General features: G+C 39.8%; 1 protein-coding gene across 1 annotated transcript; it reads right to left on the bottom strand.

Annotated features, from left to right (window-relative positions):
- Nucleotides 1-729: 729 nt before the first annotated feature.
- alpi.1 (alkaline phosphatase, intestinal, tandem duplicate 1) lies at nucleotides 730-15,065 on the bottom strand. Its single transcript, XM_061684183.1, has 11 exons — nucleotides 15,026-15,065; nucleotides 14,459-14,584; nucleotides 9,944-10,059; nucleotides 7,625-7,799; nucleotides 6,686-6,858; nucleotides 5,264-5,398; nucleotides 5,070-5,145; nucleotides 3,606-3,740; nucleotides 2,671-2,862; nucleotides 2,473-2,589; nucleotides 730-1,536 (listed from the first exon to the last, which is right to left on the bottom strand). The coding sequence occupies exons 1-11, from the start codon at nucleotides 15,063-15,065 to the stop codon at nucleotides 1,262-1,264; spliced, it is 1,560 nt and encodes a 519-aa protein (XP_061540167.1). The 3' UTR covers nucleotides 730-1,261.
- Nucleotides 15,066-16,892: the final 1,827 nt, after the last annotated feature.

The following is a 16,892-nucleotide window of genomic DNA, read 5'->3' as shown; positions in this document are numbered from 1 at the left end:
CACATTCTGATCAAGTTTTCTTTCACAACTTGAATCACTAATCATTGAAAAACAAGTTAACAATCTAAAATTTAAAGTAAATAAATAAAAAGTATAATAAAAAAAACGTTTTATGACTGCAAAAGTCTTATTTAAGTATTATTTATATATTCTCTACAATCAGTCAGTGACTATTGTCATTTATCTTATCCAACTGAAAAGCTGCAGACCAATTACTTGATTAATATGACTAAACAATGATGCAAGCTTCCATCCATCCATTTTCTGAGCCACTTCTCCTCACTAGGGTCGCGGGCGTGCTGGAGCCTATCCCTGCTGTCATCGGGCAGGAGGCGGGGTACACCCTGAACTGGTTGCCAGCCAATCGCAGGGCACATACAAACAAACAACCATTCGCACTCACATTCATACCTCCGGGCAATTTGGAGTTGTCAATTACCCTACCATGCATGTTTTTGGGATGTGGGAGGAAACCGGAGTGCCCGGAGAAAACCCATGCAGGCACGGGGAGAACATGCAAACCCCACACAGGCGGGACCGGGGATTGAACCCAGGTCCTCAGAACTGTGAAGCTGACGCTCTAACCAGTCGGCCACCGTGCCGCTGAAGCAAGCTTAAAGAACAAAATTAATAATTAAGGGACCATTAATACTGTTTATTCTTATATCAAACATTCTGCAAAAAAGTGTATAAATATACATTTTGCATAGAAAATACATTCATGGAAAATTAAAATAGATTAGTAACAGCAACTTGGACAAACAAACAAATTAACTGTGGTGCCAATGAGGTCCAGATTTGACACCATTACATTAAAGAAAAAATAATCATCCTAAAAACCTGGAAAGACATACAGTACCATTTTAAATTCTTAAGGTCTATTGGTGTTCCAGGTTGGCATGGCAAGATGGCTCCTGGTTCAGAGTCCAGTGCTCCATTCAGTGTCAACATGTGCATCAACAAACTGAACAGTGATCCTTCAGCCTCCTTGTTGCCTTCAAGTTATTCTTGGTGTGTCAGCCTCAGATTCATGTGTAAAAAATCTGAGTGATGAGAGAAGGATAGAAACCTGACAAGCACATTATTTGTTGCCAACATAATATGACAATATTGCTTGAAATAAAATAGTTGCTTGAATTTTAAAATAAGATGGATCTATACACATTTACTTTAATTATTGCATAATGTGTCTGCTGCAAGCATGCCAGGTACTTGCATTATTAAAGACGTATGAACTGATGCATGTGTTTTTGTGTTGATGTCATCTGGACAGCCAGAGGAGGCTGATTAATCCAAACATTAGGTTTGAGGGTGTGCTCACACATGCAGCAGATGTGTGAGAATGAGGTTGAGGGGGACAGTCTTTGTAGGGTTCCAAACAGGCAGCATAGGCCATAACATGAGCCACATAGTTCTGTTCTTTCACCCCATGGAACAGGTGAGCCATGGGGCCTTTGGCATAAATGGCGACATCCTCGCCACCATGTGTTTCAGCATCAAGTGGGACAGCCGCCTGCTGCATGTACTCCTCGTCATCTGCAAATAAAATGAGTAGAGAGGTGAATGTAACTGAGCGCTACCCTTGTGAAACCACAAAGAAAGCACAGAAACACCATAAATCTCCGTCTTAAGTCAAAATCTTGCATTTGCCAATAAGATAATTAACTGCTTTGCTTTTCAACCATAATTGCGAGCCTCATTTGCCAGTGCAAGTATGATCCATTCCAGTGCCACTCAGTCACTACCCTAGCCCATATCTTTATGCCAGTTGGGGAAATCTAACATGGGGCCTTTTGGACACGGTGTATTTTTAGACACGAATGCACAGCTGTCTCTGCATCTGTGGACTGCAGAACCAACGTTCGGCAAATCAAATCAGCCTAACTCTCTCTCTCTCTCTCTCTCTCAATAGCATTTTCCATAAGTGAATCACATATATATAAAGAAGTATATAAATATAAGCCGAAGTCATACCGTTATCAAAATAATCTGCCAATATACAAATTCTCCAGACAAATACAGTATTATACATTTGACAAAGGAATCCCTCAGTTGTAGTCACAAGTTAACCAACGTACCAGATGTGTTGTGCCTGTCAAAACAAATGGTTTTAGTATGTGTATTTTTTTCAGGCAGCCAAATTGAGGGCTTGTGAAAATTATTCATCCCAAGAAAGAGTAATATACAAAGAGTATATAATGCAATGACTGAGTCAAATGGTGCAGAACAGGAGAAGGAGGAAATGGGTCAGTGCATGTCCAGTGTTCCACAAAGAAACACAAATAGTTTGTAGGTACATATACTGCACTTTTACACAGAGGAGTTTAAGACAAAACAGAGCGCGGGACAGTGAATCCTATAAATATTATAGCTGAACTTTTGCATCCCAGTGATTAAAAGCAAGCTGTAATTAAATCAATATACCCAAGCACAGACAAGTTCTGCATCTGAAAGTTATTATCATGTCCTTACAGTAATCCACCATCGTGATGTTCCCTCTGGTTCCATTTATATGCACATAACCAGGCCCATTTGCGTACAGGATGCTGGTGAAAGGCATTTGGTCATCTGCTTTTTTTGGTGCTAGCCCTGGGTCGCAAAAAGAAAATGGTGGTAAATGAGAATAATAATGTACTGGTCAAACGGATCATGAATTTAAATGATTCATACCAAAAATTGGATTTCCGCGGGGTGTGTTGCCGCCAAAAGTGAAGACATGAGAGTGGTCAGCCGTGACAACAGTCAATGTATCAGATTCTCTGGTGAGCTGCGAAGCTCGTTCAATTGCTCGGTCAAACATCACAGCCTCTGTCAGTGCAAGTTTGGCTATGCCATCGTGGTGTCCATGATCGATTCTCCCTCGTAACGGGAAACAAGAAAGAATATATTATTTTAGTTCTTGTTTTGTTTTGTTATACTGTTGTGATTATTTGGCACCAACATTCATTTGCTCTAAGTCCATCCATCCATTTTCTGAGCCGCTTCTCCTCACTCGGGTCGCGGGTGTGCTGGAGCCTATCCCAGCTATCATCGGGCAGGAGGAAGGGTACACCCTGAACTGGATGCCAGCCAATCGCAGGGCACATACAAACAAACAACCTTTTGCACTCACATTCACACCTACGGGCAATTTAGAGTCTCCAATTCATGCATGTCTTTGGGATGTGGGAGGAAACCGGAGTGCCCGGAGAAAACCCACGCAGGCACGGGGAGAACATTCAAACTCCACACAGGCGGGACCGGGGATTGAACGCCGCTCCTCAGAACTGTGAGGCTGACGCTCTAACCAGTCGTCCACCGTGCCGCCTTGCTCTAAGTCAATAGTTCCAAATCATGTTTTGGCTATAAACATGAACCTTTACTACAATTGAAGCATTGAATGTTCCAAAATTTCTTGGTAAGGTGAAGAGTTAAGATTCAGACGCAACTCAAGAGTTTGAGCCCAAATGCCAATTGGTTAATTGATTGATTGATTAGATATTTCTCAATACTTCTGTCCATAATGTTATGCATTCTGTGTATTTATAAAGGTATGGTATCTCAGTTCCAGAAGTTCCATTATGTAGTGAGACATCCTTCTTATATAGTTAGTATTAACCACTCATCTTCCACAAAAAGAAAATAGCCTTTTGGATTCTTGCTCAGGATTTGAATGGCTTTCTCTGTCATCTCTACAATAGAGGGGTCACGGGTGGTATTTCGGAAAACCTCAAATCGCATATCCTTTGGCTCAAACAGACCTGGAACACACAAAAAAGGTGAGATTCTAGATGCTGTTTTGAGTAGTATTTCAAATATTTCATCATATATGTACATTTTAGATCAGTAAAAGAATGACTGAACAAACATTGACATTTGCTTTAAGAGGGTTTTTATTGGCACGGAAGATGAATATTTATTTATTTATTGGGTCACTGATGATGTAGTGGCACACTCGCCTGACTTTGGTGCGGGCAGCGTGGGTTCAGTTCCCACTCAGTGACGGTGTGAATGTGAGTGCGAATGGTTGTCCGTGTCTATATGTGCCCTGCGACTGACTGGCGACCAGTTCAGGGTGTAATCCGCCTTTCGCCCAAAGTCAGCTGGGATAGGCTCCAGCGCCCCGCAACCCTAAACAGGATAAGCCATGTTGATAAAGGATGGATGGATATTAATTTAATTATTTATATATTTTGCAACTCCCAAAAAGTTTAGGTGGTGGAAACATAAGCTAGAGAAAGCAAAGTGAATGCTAGGAAAAACGTTAACAGGTGACATTGGCAGGGTTGGCTGCAAATGCCAAGTTGTTCACAGGCAAGGACGGTGAGAGTTTTAATTGTGTTGCACTATAATGACAACAGAAGAACACATTGAAAATACAGTAAAATTATATTTGGCCCATGGTATTCTCCCATAGTGTCATACAATCTAAAATGGCTGAAAATGAACATTGAACTACTAGTGACCACTGAAAGCCAACAGCTAGTGCCTCTATAAATAGTTATAAATGGATAAGTGACAGGTTCCCGTTCACTGCTTGTACAAATGCAAAGTATAGGGTTAAGTTACCAGAAATTGTGATGTAACAACATCATAAACCTGCGCTTCCAACTGTTTGTAATGAGTAACAGGCAGGTGATAAAGAATGAGTGACTACTTAGCCTTTTCATCGACAATAATGTGAATATTATTTAAAAGTTTCTCAGAAGGTTGTTTATTTGGTCAAACGGAAGGAAACAAGATGGTGCACAGTGCATTTAGTCAGAGCAAGAAACATGCCCTAAGGTTCTTATCACCATTTTAAGGAGTTAATGACACACAGCTATCAATTTACAGTGTCAAACCTTGATGACTTCATATAGCTGTTAAGATGAAAGTTGACATTTCGTTTCTGAACCTTTGCAAAGGTTTCACAATATAAGATAAACTAGATTTCTGTCTCTCAACAACTAGGTATGCTGGACATAGATATGCAAATGTTGGACATGTGTAGAATATGTTTCCAATGCCTTGATAGTAGTACAAAGTATAAGCTTGCATTTTGCCTGCTTGTCCGTCTTATTTGTATGTGCAAGTTAAAAGTTACCCACCCATGAGCCGGTCAGTAGTTTTAATGTTTATTTCATCAAACTCCTTCCTGTGCCAAACATAGTGGGAATTCTTGTTCTGAAAGACACATTAGAGTACACATAAGAAATAGCATTGACAATATATACTTTGTGTCATTTCATTGAGTGTCATAAAAGGTACTATTTATTTTTAAAGCCATTTTAAGTGACCCTACAGGTTTAGCATTCAACCAGACGTCGATAAGGTTCCTCCGGTCTTTACGGTCCCCCTTGCGAGAGTTGGAGGTTGGATACTCAGGGTCCGAAGTGCCTTTTGGTGTCATGTACATCCGCCCTCCTCCCAGGATCACCTTAAAAGGACGTCAGGTCGTTATATACTGGACTACACAAACTGAACAGTTCTATTGTCTTTTTACATTCATGTAGCAATGCACCATTGTTTGTGTACTTAAAAAAAACAACAGTTCTTTAAGTCATTGATGCTGTTGTTTTCAATCACAAAATGCTATATAAAATACGCTATTTCGCTTGTTTTAACGCATAACCTTTATAAACCAATGAGGCAGTACAATGTCAGTTTCATGTTTGTGGCAGTATTAGACAAACTCTGTGTCAAAGAAGATACTAATGACAGCTGTTGGATGTTGACTCTAGCCAAGCAGGAATAGATGCCTTAGCCAAGTAAAGAAACCTCAAACTGTATGGGTTGTTTTTCACAATAAACTGGTTTTGATATTTTCCAACATGGCATACTGCCCTTCCACTGTACACATACATTGGAAAACCAAGCGCCAAGAAAGCAAACTAAAAAGTGGCTTTTAATTTGTCAAGAAGGGAAACACAAAGGAGTTGGCAAGGTGATAGCCCTGGAATAAGGATTCCTGGATGACGTTAGTCAAAGGAGTGTGTCGAAGGGGTTAGCCAAGCCAATTGGATGGCTTGAAAAGAAAAAATGGATTAACAAGCTGTTGTACGCTGGCTTTGGATCAGCTGATAGACACAGTTGTCAACTGAGCAAGTATTTGTAACCTGCCTGAACACTGTGAACGAATATGCAAGTCATATTCACAGTATTTGGTCAAATCTTATTGAGTCAAGCGCAGCAACAACCCCAGTGCTTAATAACCACCCCAACAAATGCTAAACAGGCCTTAAATGCATCAAACCCCTTTTCATAATTATGACAATACAATACTGTATGTTTCTGACTGTCTATCCCATGTTCTTTGAGCACCAAAGTCCTTGCGCACCCATTACACTGTAAGAAAATAGAGCCACAAAATAATAAAGATTCACCTGTACCGCTAAGCAATAAACTTTATACAAAGTATTTTCTATAGTATGAATGTGACGACAAAATCCATATAATATCAGGCAAGGGTGAATATGTCTGTGAAAATTCCTCCATCCAAAACTCCTCCATCCAACAATTGTCTACAGTTTATTTTCAACTGACTTTGAGGTACACACTAGAGTGGTCACCAGCCAATCATTTTGACTGTGAGGCAGATGCGCAACCGTACGACCCGCCTATGCAATTCCACATTCAAAAACGATGGCTCATAATTTTGGGGGGAAACATTTTTTTACTCTAAAATCCTCATATATATTTTTAAAAATAACTGAGATGATCTCACGTCAATGTCAACGTTGGTAACAAGTTGGGTGGCGATGTCCACACACCCTTGATGACGAGCACTACTGGGAAGATCCGCATCACTGTACCAGCTACGGCTGACTGAGTGGGCATAGGCAGCAGCTGGTGATGCATGCTGGACGCGAGTGGTAGTCACAATACCAACTGATTTACCTGCACAGTGAAGACAAAATATGATTTGTTATTTGTGTTTACCTGCAAGTAGACTGCTGATAATGTCTGACATGCTGAGTAGCAGGTAATGTTTTTTTTGGTTGTTTTTTTTAGCAAGTGGAGCACCTTTATTGTATTAAAGCGCAATGCTATCTTTAAAGGTTTGCATGGGAAATTGCCCATATATGATAGAGCCAATTTGCAAAGGGAAAAACAATTTCAGTCTTGCTTAAGACCACGAGGATAAAGTAAATAAAGTACGCTTTACAAGTATGTGCATGCAGTATGTGTGTTGTTTCAGGTCTTCAGTAAAATTAAACATAGATAATTTAAACATCAGGAACAGACAATCAATAAAATTGGATATGCAGTCGGCACTAAATCAGAATAGGGCATTCTTACTGCAGTAACAATATAGCCTTTGTCTTTTTTGGCTATGGAATGTAATCCTAGTTTAGCAAGGTTTAACCTAAATATATATCAGGCTGTATTTTAGAAAGCTAAGAAAAAGTCAATCATACTCAAGGACTAGATCAATATCATGAAAACTGCTCTTTAATAGCCCTCCAGACATTTGATAAGCAATACAAAATGATCTCCTAGTTAGGCTTACTCTAAAAATTTAACTTTAGCTGTTGTTTGTACAGTAACATGCTTACCAGATGATGGTTTTATTCACCTTATTATGCAGATAAGAATCATATCACATGAACCTGCTGACCCTTTCCATTACAAGACACATGCATTTCTATTGTATAACCTTTACCTTTGGCTTTTGCGCGTCGCAGTACGGAGTAGACCTCGTTGCCAAAGGTGGTGTTACATTCATAGGCCACTGCATTGCCGCTCAGTCCAACAGTTTTGGCGTTGGCTTTCACTCCACAATGGTAGGCTGTAGCTGTGCTAGCACTGTCTGCCACCTGCTTGTCTACACTGTAGGTCTGGTGAGAAGAAATACATTTGCTAAAAACAAGATACATTCTAACTAAACTTGGGAAAACGTCACTGACATTTTTTTTTTTTTTTACTGTGCTGGTATGTCAGTCAGCTCTCCCTTTCAAAATGTGTTTGGTTTTCTTGCTGCATTACCAAAAAGTAACCCTATTGTGAGTTGCATTAAAAAAGATAATATTTCTGATAAAGACAGACTAGCCCTAGCACACGAGAAAATATTTAGCATCTAAAGTAGAACTTTGAACTTTCCTTCTCTCTATGATTATCATAATTAAAGACTTATGATGCTGGATTCAACTTTGATCCTACCTTCTACCCATTTTCTCTTGTTTTGCCACAATGTCAGGATTTTGACTTAAATTGTTGACTTTACCCAGCTTGAGGTTTTAGTGAGAAGGTATGAGTCAAGAGGCAACATGTAACGGGAGTTAATCATGTAAAAAACGTACACACAGACACATTAACAACTGAGCTTCCTTTCACACATGTACTGGATACATTGGACCAGATCTCCCACATTGTGGTTAAATTAAAAATGAACTCGTCACTTGCACAATTTAACAAGATCCAATTCAAGAGCTGTCTTGACAAAAATAATGTTCAGTTTTGATGGACAGTGCCAGCGAGGTATGAATTAAATTACATTCAGCACATGATAGGGGAAAAATATTTGTTTTTATGATATATTTATCAAATATGTAGTGTTGCTTTATAATTACGATTATAATAGGGCTGGGAAAAAAATCGAATAACTCAGCTAGGGCCTGGTACACACAAAGATTTTTGTACTCTTAAAGTTTTTTAAATCTGTGACAGACCTCAAACATAAACAGTTTTGGTCGTATTGTGTGTGTTGTGCTCCTATAACCTCAACACAAGACATCACACACATAAACATTCTGTTGAAATGCCGAACTCGAAATCTTGCATGATCACACATGATCTCACAAAACCGAAGAAACACTTCCGGATACGAGACGATGTTTCCCTAGTGTTCCAGAAGGTTGCCGAGATGGCAGCCGTATAAAAAATTACTTGCTTTGCAAAATACTTCTTCCCGTCTGGGAAACCCACTTTTATACAAAGAAAGGACATCGGGTAAGGCATGCTTATTTTTATTTGCAGTCGTTTCCTTTTCTTGAGTCGCTGTGCTTCTTGATTGGCTATCTTCCGATCCACATTACAATTCATGGCTCTCCCCTACACAGAAAGACTTTTTGTAATGAATATTGAACACGTTCCTTACTTAAGCTAGTCGGCCCCGACCTGTTTTGGACCCTAAAATCAGGACGAATTCACTCTTAACACACATCAAAGAACAATCTTATAGGATCATCTTATAAGATTTTTGACTTATAAGACTTATAAGATTGTTTGCCGTTTGATGTGCTTGGTCGGGCAAAATCGGCACAAAAACAGGCCCGAGTGTCTTTATGTGTGTACCGGGCCTTGGTCGACTTCAATAATAGGTTGACGCAAAATTTCGGCCTCGAAGCTCCGCCGATACCAAAACAAACAAACAAAAGAGTTCTGCCCGTAACCATTTTTGCGCTGCAGGAACCCATGTTTCACACAGACATTTATTGCAGACGGACGCAGTGTTGGGCTAGTGATAATAGCTCCAACTACCGGAGACAAATTCCTTGTGTGTTTTTGGTCATACTTGGCAAATAAAGATGATTCTGATTCTGATTCTGATAAACTTTGTCAAAAACAACAGAGGAGCGTCTGTAAGTGATTTTTAAGACACTGTTAGGTGTAATGTACTGTACATATAACATGATGTATGAGTGAGATGAATGGACGTTAGTGTTTTTGACCTAAAATGGTAATCGCAAGCCCACTAATGCTAATAGTGATTGCTAACCATTTAGCATTTATCTTTTGACTGTCTCACAGTGTCCACCAAATTTAAACCATACACTCAGTACTGAAATATGCAGTTTAAGGATAGAAGTAAATCTATCATAAATGAGAATAGAATGCAAGTTAGTAGTAAAAAAAATAAAAATAAAAAAAAAGAAGAAAAAAAATATTTTTTGGGCAGGGGCGATTCGATCAATAACCTATAGGAGAATCAATTCTAAAAATATTTGATAGTGACAGCCCTAATTGTGTTTTCACTTCACACCTTAGAGAGTGCCACATATGGAAAGGTGTCCATGGCCAGTACCGTCTCCTCCCCTGCATTGCCTTCCATTTGACCTTCCAGAATCCGAGCTGCTGACACAGTGGACACTCCCATCCCTGGAAGACAGTGATTGACAGGTTATTGAGTTGCTGTTTGATTTTGTTTTGCTTCGCTAACTGAGTTTACACTTATCACTGTTGTGTTTAAATAATAATAAAAAAAAATCAACACTGTGCATAAAAGATAAAACATTATGAACATAAGCACACAAAAATACTGTTCGATGCTTTATTTGAGGATATTTGAATGATGCAAACAGGCTAAAAGAATCTAACGTCACAAACAGGAAAATATGGTTTGTGGGAAAGTAGACATACAGCACTTGAATAAGCCAAATCAGAGTCATAGGTTCCTCTTCTGAGTTTAAAAAGAACATTATGGCGTATTGTACAGAGTTATAAAATCATAATTATTTTTTAACATGCCTTTTAGTCTTCCATTGAGTGTATTACTGTAATTATTTATTTTTGATTAATGACACATTTGAAGACTTTGTTAAAGACGGAAGGATGATGATCATGATGATTACATTTATTTTCAGGTTATTCTTTTGTTTATTTTTGTCAGATAATGACCTCTTTGACCCTCAAAAGTTCCCAAAGTTGTCCTCAGTTTATGAGCATCCAAAATCAAAACCAGACATTTGCCCTCTTGTTTGAATAGAAAAAAAAAATTGAAGAACTCAAGACTATTCCTGTCAAATTGAGGTAAAAAGAGGATTTGACCGTCTTCCAAGTAAACAAAGTGAATGCCATTAACATCAACTGAAAGTACAAACAGACCTGCACATTTAAGTCAGTGGTTTTCACAGAGAGCAGCATTTGGCAAGTATTAAGACCACTGTTTAAAGAATAAGTCGTGTCAAAATGTGTTACTGCTTTGAAGTGGTGAGTGGTAACAAGCTACATTTACTCCGTTACATTTACTCAAGGAACATTTTGGATTAATTGTACGTGTCAGTGTAGTTTGAATTTTAATTTATTGAGTTTTACTCCATCCCATCGATCGACCTGCCGATCGCTACTTTTATTTATCCATTATTGCGTGCACGATCCATTTTTTAGATTTAATCTTCGACTTCCGTATAGGGTGCCGTTGCGCCAATCCGACGTGATCACTAGTGTCATTTGACTCCAATTCACCAATCAGACAGCACAAGGCAGTCACATGACTGCACACAAAGCCTTTGTAGGCCAATCATAGTAACACATTTTTGAAAAAAAATCAGCTGTGTGAGTGTTTACTTCAGAGACTCTGAAAAACAACAGGTTTATGATGAACTGTAGGCTGCAGAAACATGGACATTTCAGCCCACTTCTAACTTGAGAAAGCACCTTGCGGTAAATTGCAGATATTTGTATTGTTGTTTCAGCAGTGCATATGGCAACATTAGCCCTATTTTATTGTCATAAATCACTGTAAAACAGGCATATTTTGGGTTATGTGCTATGCTGTAATCTCTCTCTCTCTCTCTCTCTCTCTCTTTCTTTCTCTCTCTCTCTCTGTCTCTCTCTCTCTCTCTCTCTCACAAAAAACATGTTTCTGTAGACCCTGGTGCATGTGTTGTTGGTTTTTGGCCACTTAAATGGTGGCAGGTGTTTTTGGACTCCCATATATTTTTAATTTTCATTTTATTTGATTTTCATGCTCAGATTTTTTTTTCTTTCTATCAGACCTTACCAGTTACTCTTTACTTGAATAGTTTTTTTCACTGGAAACTTTCTTGCTCAAGTAAATATATGGAAGACTACTTTTCAGCTTGACAGTATTTCCAGGTATTTACATCTGGATCAGTTAAAGAACCTGTAAGTGATTTCAGTGATTTGTTTCTAAACACATTCAATGTGTTTGAAGATAAGTGCTGAAAGCATGTGCAAAGACTGAGAACAACTTAGTACTGAATTGTTGAGATATAGCATGAAACTATTTTTCACCATTTCAATTGTCCAGATTTTTGGGACGTGGCCAAAACCAAGCCCAAATATGCACTTCCGCTTTGTGGCATAAGTCGGCCCTCCCCCCACTATACAAATACTGAGCACCGTCATTCCACATGACCCGGCCACCGGTCCGCTCACTAGCTTGCTAGAGCACTAGCCCGCTAGACCGCTATGCTATGTGGACCCACACGCGACACAAAACCGAGTGAGGTGGTGACTTATTGGATGACACCAACGCCAATAAGAAAGATAGTACCTTTTGTTTAACTCCAACCATTTGCCATGTACTGACACAGTAGGTCTGGTTTGTTGCCCATGTGGATCCTATTACATTGATTATTCAAACATTGAATAGAATGTCTATGATCAGTTTCGCATTTGGGTTTTACCTGTAAAGACTACATTTACACTAGGTAGAGGTGGAACCAACATGAAAACCATAGCAGTAGAGCTGTCAAAGAATATAAAAAAAAAAAACAAGCAACTGTCAAGATTAGAGAAGATGGAAAAATCAGTCATTGCACAAATATGGCCAGTCAGTACAACCATTTAGAATTTCCAAAGAAACCACTGGTGTACAAAGTAACAGATGTTGCATGGGTGCACCAAGGAAAACAACAGTACATGATGACAGAAACATTGTGAGAGCTGTAAAGAAAGTGGGCGCAATAACCTCCACAGAGCAGGAATAGATGTATCACCATCTATTGTTTGCACAAGACATCAGGAAATATAAAGTAAACAGAGAAGTACAGTAGATGATGCAAGACATACAGTCTTATCAAAAAGAATAGAAGAAACTGAAGGGAAACAAACAACATTGAAGGAGGCTACACTGAAAGTCTGGAAAAGCATGACAAAAGAAGACTGCAAAAATGTTATGTCAATTCCTTCCTGCAATTATTGCAAGCAAAAGTTTGCAATCAGATGCCAAGGCTTATTTATTTCTGTCTATTAAGTCTGTTTCAAGACTTCTCACCTAAAAATTTATGTTTTGTGATGAATAATGCCAAAGTTTTGTATCTGATCCATATGTGAATAGTGTACTTCATCTTTTTGGTCAACTATTGGATTCTCCCCATTATGATGTCCAGAACTCACACTTAACATCATACATGTAAAAACCGACTTGTGATTGTGTTACTGGTGAAACAAAACTAACTCATCAATGATCACCCTGAAAAGCTTTTATTTAAAACAGATGCTCAAGTAGCGGGAACACCTACAAATAATAATAATAATAGTAATAAATAAATACATAGAAAATGCATAACAGCAGTAAATATGCAATTCCGAATTAGAAGGGAACTTTTCTCCCATTGGTAACAGTCATCACTTGAGTTCCGTTGTTGAAAGAGGTCACATCTTGCAGATCTAATCTGACAACCATGGCTGCACTATTCGGCATTGCCACTTGAATTGTCGCTCCATATCCTAAGATCCTGCGGCAAAGACGTCCTCATCCCTGATTGACATACTGGGTAATCTGCATTTATATTGTATGGCCAACTGATAAATATAAGCAATTGTTTAGGTTATTGGGATCTTTTTAATCACAGCCCTTTCCCTTTTCTAACAAAATGCTGGTCAGTATGGTGGACATATGACTAATAATAGGGATAAACAATTAACTACATTCATACTAAGATTGAGCTGTAAAATAGACTTAATGGATTAGAAATACTTTGAGAACCTCTTCAAGCCCCAATTAAATGCCATTTTGGATAAGGGCTTTTTCTGGTCCAGCCTGACTATTCCCCAATGCACAAGGCAAGGTCTATAAAGGCATGATTAGATGAGGTTGATGAGGAAGAACATGAGAGCCCTGAGTCTCAACCCCATCAAATACATTTGTAATGAACTACAACAGTGAATGAGGTTGAGTGAAGTTCTTGTGTCCAACATCAGTGACCAGACAAATTGAATCTTGAATGATGAATGAATAAATTTACTTGATATATTGAATACATATTTTCACAAACTCACTCTATGTTATCTTTGTTCTTCCCAGATTTGTGGAAGCTGTTATATCTGCCAAGGGGAGATACACTCCACATGCTTTTTTTGGTTTGGCTTTAGGTACAATGGCCATGTGTATACTTTTGTCTGTATCCCTGAGGTGGACTTCAAATTCAGGTGCACGTTTGTGCGCCAGCCATTATTTCACATTGGCCTTTTTCATTCACTCCACCAAGAGCCGTATTTATTGGAATTAATCCTGTTAATCAGCGTACTGGAACGCTGAACCTCTATCAACTTCCCACAATATGTTCTCAATGGTTAGTCGTTTGGCTGTCATTTTCTTGCTGAGCACAGGCACATGGCTCTCTTAGTCCATCCAAATCCACTCAATTCTACGTGAACGAGTACTTATCTACTACCCACACATACACATTGTCCTGTTTTCAAAGATGAACTCTACTTTTCTGTAGTCTGTCATGCTGTATTTTGAATTCACCCTCCAACGAGACTGCATTAGCTTTTTGACCGAATATTTCTTTTAAAGTAACTCTACCATCTCCGAGGAACAAGATGACGTTTTTGGCCTGGTGCTCCCGAGGGCGGAGTTGCAACGCAGCATCCAGTGTCGCCTTCGCCTGGGCATCCCAGTAAGCTGGTTCTCTTTCATGTTCATACAGGACTGTGAAGATGACCAAGAATTGGATAAATGCATGTGTAGGAGGATTGATATTAACAGTCTCGTCTAGTGTACTAACAGAACGTTCTAGCTAAACTTAAACTACCCACCTGCTGTGCATTTCAACTTGAATGCAATCAAACTAAAACAACATTTTCTGTCCATGAAGACGCATAGATACTAAAAATAAATATTAACAGTTAACATTGGACCACTTTCCGTAAACAGCTAAACACAGTAAAAAAAATATGCGCCACACCATTTTTATCCATCAGCAGGATTGCTGACGTCTGTCTTTGCTTACACACCTGAGTTTGTGCATTCTGTTCTGAGGCAGAGTCTGTCCTCACACACACTGCCTTGTTGAGTTTACCTGCATCTGAACACACAGTGCTAGAAATAGCCCAACCACAGGGACCACTAGTATCCCTGTTGACTCCTCACCTTGGCTCTCCACAGCAGCCCAATGTCCTGCCAGCAACATAGTTCCCAGAAGAATGAATGGGAGATTCTGGGGCCAGCGATGTGGTGTCTGCATCCCTGGTGTGATGTGACCTGGAGGCTGAAGAGGCTGGAGACAACTGGTTTTCAGAAGAGATTGGCAAAACCAAAAAGGCAGAAGCGCATGGAGAGTGAGACCTCCCTTTTTAAAGCCCCGCAGGGTGTGTAGTAAGGAAGGGCCCTCGCCAGCTCATAGGCTTGGAGAGAATGTGAGTGAAGGAGGAACCAGAGAGAGAGAGAATGTTGAGAGAGAGGGAGAAAGAGAGAGACAGAGAGAGAGAGAGAGAGAGAGACCACACAGGAGTACTGTAGCATCACAGCCCCTCTCCACCCTCTTTTATTGTTTTAAAGGGGTTACTTTAATGCAGTCCTCCCCTTTCCCCCCTCTCACAAATGCGAGTGATAGAAACTTGAATGGGCCCTTGATGTGGTAAATGTCTACCAGCAGCATGCAGCTGGCTTAAATATGGGAGAAAAATGAGTAGGAGGCAAAACTGCTACAGCATTTTTGTTGGCATCCACCTCAAGACAAACCATGACCACTTCTCTTTCCATTTCTTCCCCCTGCCCCTCGAAAAGACAATCCATGCTATTCTTGAGAATGATTGAGAATGATTCTTGATGTGCTCTGCTTCATATGAGTGGGAAATGGTTGCATTTCCATGTCCACCTCCCTTCTCTAGCTTTGCATTTAAAACTGACCAATATTTCCCCTTTCACCAAAACAACTTGGCTTTTTTTCCATGTTTAGCATTTTTCTGCCATGAGTTAGCACAGACCGCCTGCAGGATGGAAATGCTTCTCCTCTGCGCAAGCACAAGAGTTAACGTGTGAAATTAGGTGATTTGAGCCGACTCTTGTTCAACACGGCCAGAGGAATCACATTTCAGGCGAACGACTCTTACCTCCTGAACCTCATGACTGCATCTCTTCTTTCTGCCAGCCGCTCAGCCGTTGCCAACAAGGCTTTATGGTTAGTCAAGTGCTTAATGAAAAGTGCGGTCTAACTGTACTGTAGAGCTGCGATCCGGGTAAAAGAGGCCAACACCACATGAGCTGGGAATACCACTGGCGGCATGCATGACCATGACACAATATCTTACAAAGCATGTTCCTCTGTCCATTCGTCATGGGTCGGCCCCTGACAGAAAGTCCAAATCATGCTGGGAAAGTGAAATTAGCTCCCCTGTAAAATAAGTGAAAATAGCTGATGGCTGTTTTCACTGTGGCCCCTCTATCCACGCAAAGGTGCATACAGACAGTGATTAGAGCAGCCGTCAGGACTTGTACAGTGGCAGTGAACTCTCTGGTTTTGTTCTCTGGTGGTTTTCTGTTTTTATCTAAAACATATCCACCCACCCTTACATGCATGCATCCATCCATCCATCCATCCATAAAATTGCAGGACACATAGACAAACAACCATTCACACTCACATTCACACCTATGACAGACCAATGGACAGGGTGTTAAAGTCTGTTGTCATATTGTGAACTGGTTATTCTTTATTTGGCCTTTTACATTGTCCCGTTTCTTGCACTGTATGTTTTGATAATTTTATCTATGATGCAGTTTTACTGTAAATTTTATGAGTTTGTGTTTGTCATTGTGCACCCCGATTTATTTATTTTTTTCATTATTCCATTTTTTGCACTACAAATGGAAATTAGCTTTCTGCTAAATCTGGTGCAAGCATCTTTTCATCCATCCAGCCGTCCATCAATTTTCCACACTGCTTAACCTCACTAGGGTAGCCTATCCCAGCTGAATCTGGGTGAGAGGTGGGGTACACTCTGAACTGGTCGCCAGC

This window comes from Phycodurus eques, chromosome 8 (genome assembly GCF_024500275.1).
Source record: "Phycodurus eques isolate BA_2022a chromosome 8, UOR_Pequ_1.1, whole genome shotgun sequence".
Taxonomy (NCBI): Eukaryota; Metazoa; Chordata; class Actinopteri; order Syngnathiformes; family Syngnathidae; genus Phycodurus; species Phycodurus eques.
Note: the sequence above shows the minus strand (reverse complement) of the source record. Positions and strands in the feature narration are given on the sequence as shown.